At 43.7% G+C, this 5,460-nt stretch overlaps 1 protein-coding gene across 1 annotated transcript in view; it reads right to left on the bottom strand.

Annotated features, from left to right (window-relative positions):
- Positions 1–5,460, bottom strand: part of SLC2A9 (solute carrier family 2 member 9) — a 352,889-nt gene that overhangs the window by 219,344 nt on the left and 128,085 nt on the right. Inside the window, 1 exon segment of the mRNA XM_042782036.1 lies at positions 2,567–2,712. Coding sequence (XP_042637970.1) covers positions 2,567–2,712 — 146 coding nt within the window.

Below are 5,460 nucleotides of genomic sequence, written 5' to 3'. Positions count from 1 at the left end.
TGTGCAATCCTTCTGCCTAGTCCGCCATCTTGCCCCGCCTCCTGGAATGTCTTTAAAAGGATTATGTGTTGTGGATTATGTGTTTATCTGAATGTACTATGTACTATCTATTTTTAGAGCTTTTGAATATTATAAAAAACAAAAAATCCCAAAAGTGTCTCTTTCATATGGAAACTCATGTTGGTAAGGAGATTTTCATTACACTAATATTAATTATAGAACTTGTCAAGCACATGAGAACCACAAATGTAGAGTATGAGTTGTTTGTGGGTTTGCAAAGGAGAACAACAAAATTGTATCCCCCAAAACTCAAAAGGATTGATAATGAGGGATTGGAAGTAGGTGCCTCTGAGGTGACCTGGATCCACTGAAATACAAAAAGTGGTCCATGCCGCCTGGTTCCCACTGTCCTATCATCACGGGGCCACCATCCTGGATTTTTCCATGAGTAAAGCCTTCTGTGGAGCAGGAAAGGAGCGAGGGTCTGGGCTGGATAGAGTTCAGCCAGTTGGGATGGAGAAGAAGTCCTGTGTGCAGAATCAGACCCTCTTTACGGAAGCCCCTACACTCACAGCCAAGTCATGCCTATTCTTCTCTGTCTGTGACACTCGTCACACCTGGGTTTGAAAGCACACCAACCCAGGTTCTGGTTTCAGCTCCAGTATTATGTACTCGTTCTGAACCTCACCTCTCTCAGCCTCAGTTTTTACGGCTGTAGTGCTGTGAGGATCTAGATGGCATAATGAGTATTTTGATTGGATAATTAGACAACAAGCCCTGTGGGCTGGAACCAGCCCCCTCCTCTCTATCCCCACAACCATTTCACAAGTACTTTTTTTTAGTAGCTTGTATGATACTCATTATACAGAGTAGGAAACTGAGGCTCAGAGAGGTCAAGTACCTTGCCCAACACCACAGTAAAGCAGCATAAGAAATTGTTTAAATTCATGAGGAATAAAGATCAGGATCTGCACAAAGCTGGTTCCCACAAGGCAGAGGTCAGTCATACCTCCACTCTCCAACTTTTTCACCGTGTTTGACACCAGCCATTCCCCCAACTCACTCTTTACTTTTCTGCCAAGTTCAATAGTGCGCTGAACTCACAGACCACACTTACAGTTATGTGGTTTATTAGGGAAATAACAGGCTACACCTCAAAGTCAGGATTAACTGGGAAACAATAGGAATGACTCAGGATCCAGATCAGGGAGTACATAGGCAAGGTCTGGAAAGGTTCCTGACATGGAGAGCATATTTCTCCCTTCTTTAGTGCAGGACAGCTTCCAACTAGGATATTTTTTTTTTTTTTTTTTTTTTCATTGCTTTTGGCAAGCAAGCCCCTCTGCTGTTGGTTTCTTTGCCATGGGCTTCTCCGCTGCCAGCCACTCCATCACCTGGCCTAGCTCATAGCTAGTGCAGCTGCTCATTCAGGACTCTCAGCTGCTGCTCTCCTAGCAACAGCTCTCTGCTGCCAGGCCTCTTTGCCATTGGTCAATTTGCCATCAGGCCTATTCAATGTTGGCCTCTACAGCATCCGATCTCTCCACTGTTAGCCTCTCCACCACTAACTGGCCAGTATAGCAGCTCCAAGACCACTCAACTCCCACGTGGCTGTGCTTCTCTACCTACCCAGCTCCTAACCAGCATCTCTCCCAACAACAAGGCATAGAAAAACTCTAGTTTCAGCCACTGATATACCCTGATCCTCATCAGTTAAAAGGTGGGACCTCTAGCATCAGAACAGTTCAACCCATCTTCAATTACCCATGATGTGTCAATCAACTCAGATCTTGTCACTTAAGAGACAAAAGTATCAAACCATCAAGTTTGTTACAGCTTACCCAGGAAATGTCAATCAACCCAGGTAATCTCCTAGGATAAAGTAACAAACACTCTTGGGTAGAAAACAACCTGGGAGCCCCCATTCCCAAGCTGCTTCTCCAAAGAACTGGGACAAAAGTAACCACTCCTCAAGGCTTAAGGGGAAAAAAAGATCTTCCACACTGTTCTTTCAAAGAACTAAGGCAAAAGGCCACATAAAGAATATATTGTACCACAGTCACACAGCTAATGAATGTTCGGACTAGGATTCAAACTCAAGTCCACCTATTCCCCAAACAAAAAGCTCAAAACAGAAGACAATGCGGTTACACATTTATGTGTTGTTGTTGTTACGTGCTGTCAAATTGGACCCAACTCATAGAAACCTCTCCTTGGGTTTCTGAGGTGCTATCACTATGGAAGTAGATTGCCCAACCTTCCTTCTGAGGAGTGGCTGGTGGGTTTGAAATGCCAGCCTTCTGGTTAGCAGTCAAGTGCCTAGGCACTATGCTACCATTATTTCCTACATTTATGTACGAAAAAAAATTCAAAGGGAAGGTAGATCCAAGCACCTTGAAAAGAAGCCCGAAAGGGGCATCAACAATTTTCTCCAAAAATAAGTCAAAGGCTTGACTGCCCAGGAATACTCAGACATGGGGCAAGCTTTTGGAGGAAGGGCTCAGCCCTGAAGTGGTGATGACTATAAAAGAAGAGAGGACTTGGTTGGCCTGGGAGCCACACTTACCTGTCCCAGCAGCTCAGGCAGACCCAGCAGCTGCCCAGTGAACACACCAATGCAGATGAAGATGGCAGTCACCTGCCCCAGAGAGCCACGGATCTCCTTGGGTGAGATCTCACTCAGATACATGGGGAGTGCGCTGAGGGAAATGCCTGTGGATGAAGCATAGCAGTAGTGAGAAATCTATCTTCTCCAAGGGATGATCTAGTCGGAGGGAGAGCCAACTTCCTAAAGAAGCACTCTGGGTTGGAGGAAAGCTGTCTTCTTCAAGAAGCATTCTGGGTGGTATGAGATAGGGCCTCCCTGAGGGAGGAGTACTCTGGTCATGGCACCTCCTTTGGCTCTTGTCTGCCTTTGACAAGAAATAACACTGTAGCCACAGCCATTCCCAACATTCTGCACAAATTCTCAACACTTTAACATGCTCTTCATCATTTAATCCATAAAGTCTGGCTGGGAGGTGGAATTCTTAGGAAAGGATATAACCGATAATGGTGGTGGTGATGATGGTGGTGACAGTGCCAGTGTGGTAGTGATGGTGGTAGTGGTGGTGATGGGGGTGGTAGTGGGGGTAGTGATAGTGGTGGTGGTAGTGATGGTGATGTGGTGTTGTTGATGGTGGTGCATGTGTTGTTGTTGGTGTTAAGGATAGTGGTAATGGTGGTGATAGTGGTAGTGGTGGTGGTGGTAGTGATGATGATGTTACTGATGATGGTGCATGTATTATTGTGGTGTTAATGATAGTGGTAATGGTGGTGATGATGGTAGTGGTGGTGATGGTGGTAGTGGTGGTGGCAGCGGCGGTAGCGATGGTGCTGTTATTGGTGATGGTGCATGTGTTAATGACAGTGGTAATGGTGATGATACTGATGTTTGCAGTGATGGTAGTAGTGGTGATGATGGTGATGGGGGTTGTGATAGTGGTGGTAATGGTGGTAGTAGTGATGATAGTGGTGGTATTATCGATGGTGGTGTGTGGTTGTTGTTAGTGATGTTAATGATATTGGTAATGGTGGTGGTGATGGTGATTACGGTGGTAGTGATAGTATGATGGTGGTGGTGTTGATGACTGTAGTGTTGATGTTACTAATGATGGTGCATGTGTTAATGATAGTGGTAATGGTGATGATGGTGATGATTGTGTTGGTGGTGGTGATATAGGTAGGGATAGTGGTGGTCATGGTGGTGGTAACAGGGTGGTAGTGATGGTAGTGGTGGTGTTATTGATGGTGGTGCATGTGTTGTTGATGGTGGTGTCAACTATAGCAGTAATGGTGGTGATGATGATTGTGGTGGTGGTGGTGGTGGCAACAGTGATGGTGGAGTGGTGATGGTGGTGAGTGATAGAGATGATAATAAGAATAACCAAGACATACAGTGCTTACCAAGCACCAAGGATCTTTCTCATCACTTTACATATATTAACTTATTTCCACAATACCCTCTCAAGTAAATTATAAATATGTACCCACTATAAATATGAGGAGCATAGAGAAGTTGATTCAATGCCAAAATCACCAAATGATGTCTGGAGATGCTCTAAGAGGTTATTTTGTCTCATAGAGCCCCACTAGGTCTTCTGATTCTAGGACCTGAGCTTTGCCCATCAGGTAACATTTTTCCTCTTTACATAAACTATGGACTTAGCTGTGGCAAATAATATACCCCTTTTACAGATGAGGTCATCCACATATGACCTCATAACATTTAGAATAAACCTTCAGAGACTTTTTAGCAGATTATTTGGATTAAAAACAAAATAATAGTTATAAAAGTGCTTTACAAAGCACATCACACAACACACACAAAGGACTTGTTAGTAAAAATAATATGAGGCCTTGTCTATTTTGAGAAATTTTTTTTACCTTAACCTGGGCAGAGTTATTTGTAAAGCCCTTTATATGTCTATAAATGTCTGTTCAATGCATTTAGCCTGAGCAGGTTCATCACTGGGTTAGAGCCCAGATGGCATGCTCTGGATCTGTCTCCTGGGTTGAATCCCTGAAGCTTACAAGCCATGAGACCTTGGGCTTTTTCAGACTTGGTTTCTCTGTCAACAAGATGGGAATAAGAATCAAACCTGATTTTATGGGATCAACCAAACCAAACTCACTGCCATCGAGTAGATTCTGACTCATAGTGACCCCCATTGGGTTCCAAAGCTGTAAATCTTTACAGAAGAAGCCCACCTCATCTTTCTTCCATGGAGTGCCTGGTGGGTTTGAACCACTCACCTTTTTGTTAGCAGCCAAATTAAAACAAACAAACAAACAAAAAACCACTACACCACCAGAGGTCCTTATGGGACTACTATGAGTGTTAAAACCTGTCCTGGAAGAAGTACAGCTGGAATGCTTCTTGGAAACAAGAATGGCCAGACTTTGTCTCACCTACTTTGGTCAGATTGTCAGAAGAGACTATTCCTTAGAGAAGGATATCATGCTTGGAAAGGTGGAGGGTCAATTAAAAAAAGGAAGGTCCTTAACAAGATGGGTTGACAGAGTGGCTGCAATGACAGGCTCATGAGTAGCAAGGACTTTGAGGCTGGCACAGGCTTTCTGTTGTATATAGGGTTGCTATGAGTTGGAGCTGACCTAACAACAACAACAACAACATGACAGTTAAGTAACATATGCTCACCACCTCACGTATGGTGAAAAATGAACAAATCACCATTGTTAGCAATTACTATCATTGTCTAATTTTTACCTTGCTCCACTTCCCCTTCTGAATCCCATTTGACAATGTTTCAGGGCTATTCATAAAGTTTTCCAATTATATATCAGACAGTATATCACTGCTAGGAATGAGGGATATCATGGCTGATATCAGATGGATCTTGGCTCAAAGCAAAGAACAGCAGAAAGATGTTTACTTGTGCTTTATTGACTATGCAAAGG

The sequence above is a fragment of the Orycteropus afer genome, unplaced genomic scaffold (genome assembly GCF_000298275.1).
Source record: "Orycteropus afer afer isolate SDZICR_OR568_19922 unplaced genomic scaffold, OryAfe1.0 scaffold00224, whole genome shotgun sequence".
Classification (NCBI taxonomy): Eukaryota; Metazoa; Chordata; class Mammalia; order Tubulidentata; family Orycteropodidae; genus Orycteropus; species Orycteropus afer.
The sequence above is the reverse complement of the archived record's forward strand: the minus strand, read 5'-3'. Positions and strand labels throughout refer to the sequence as shown.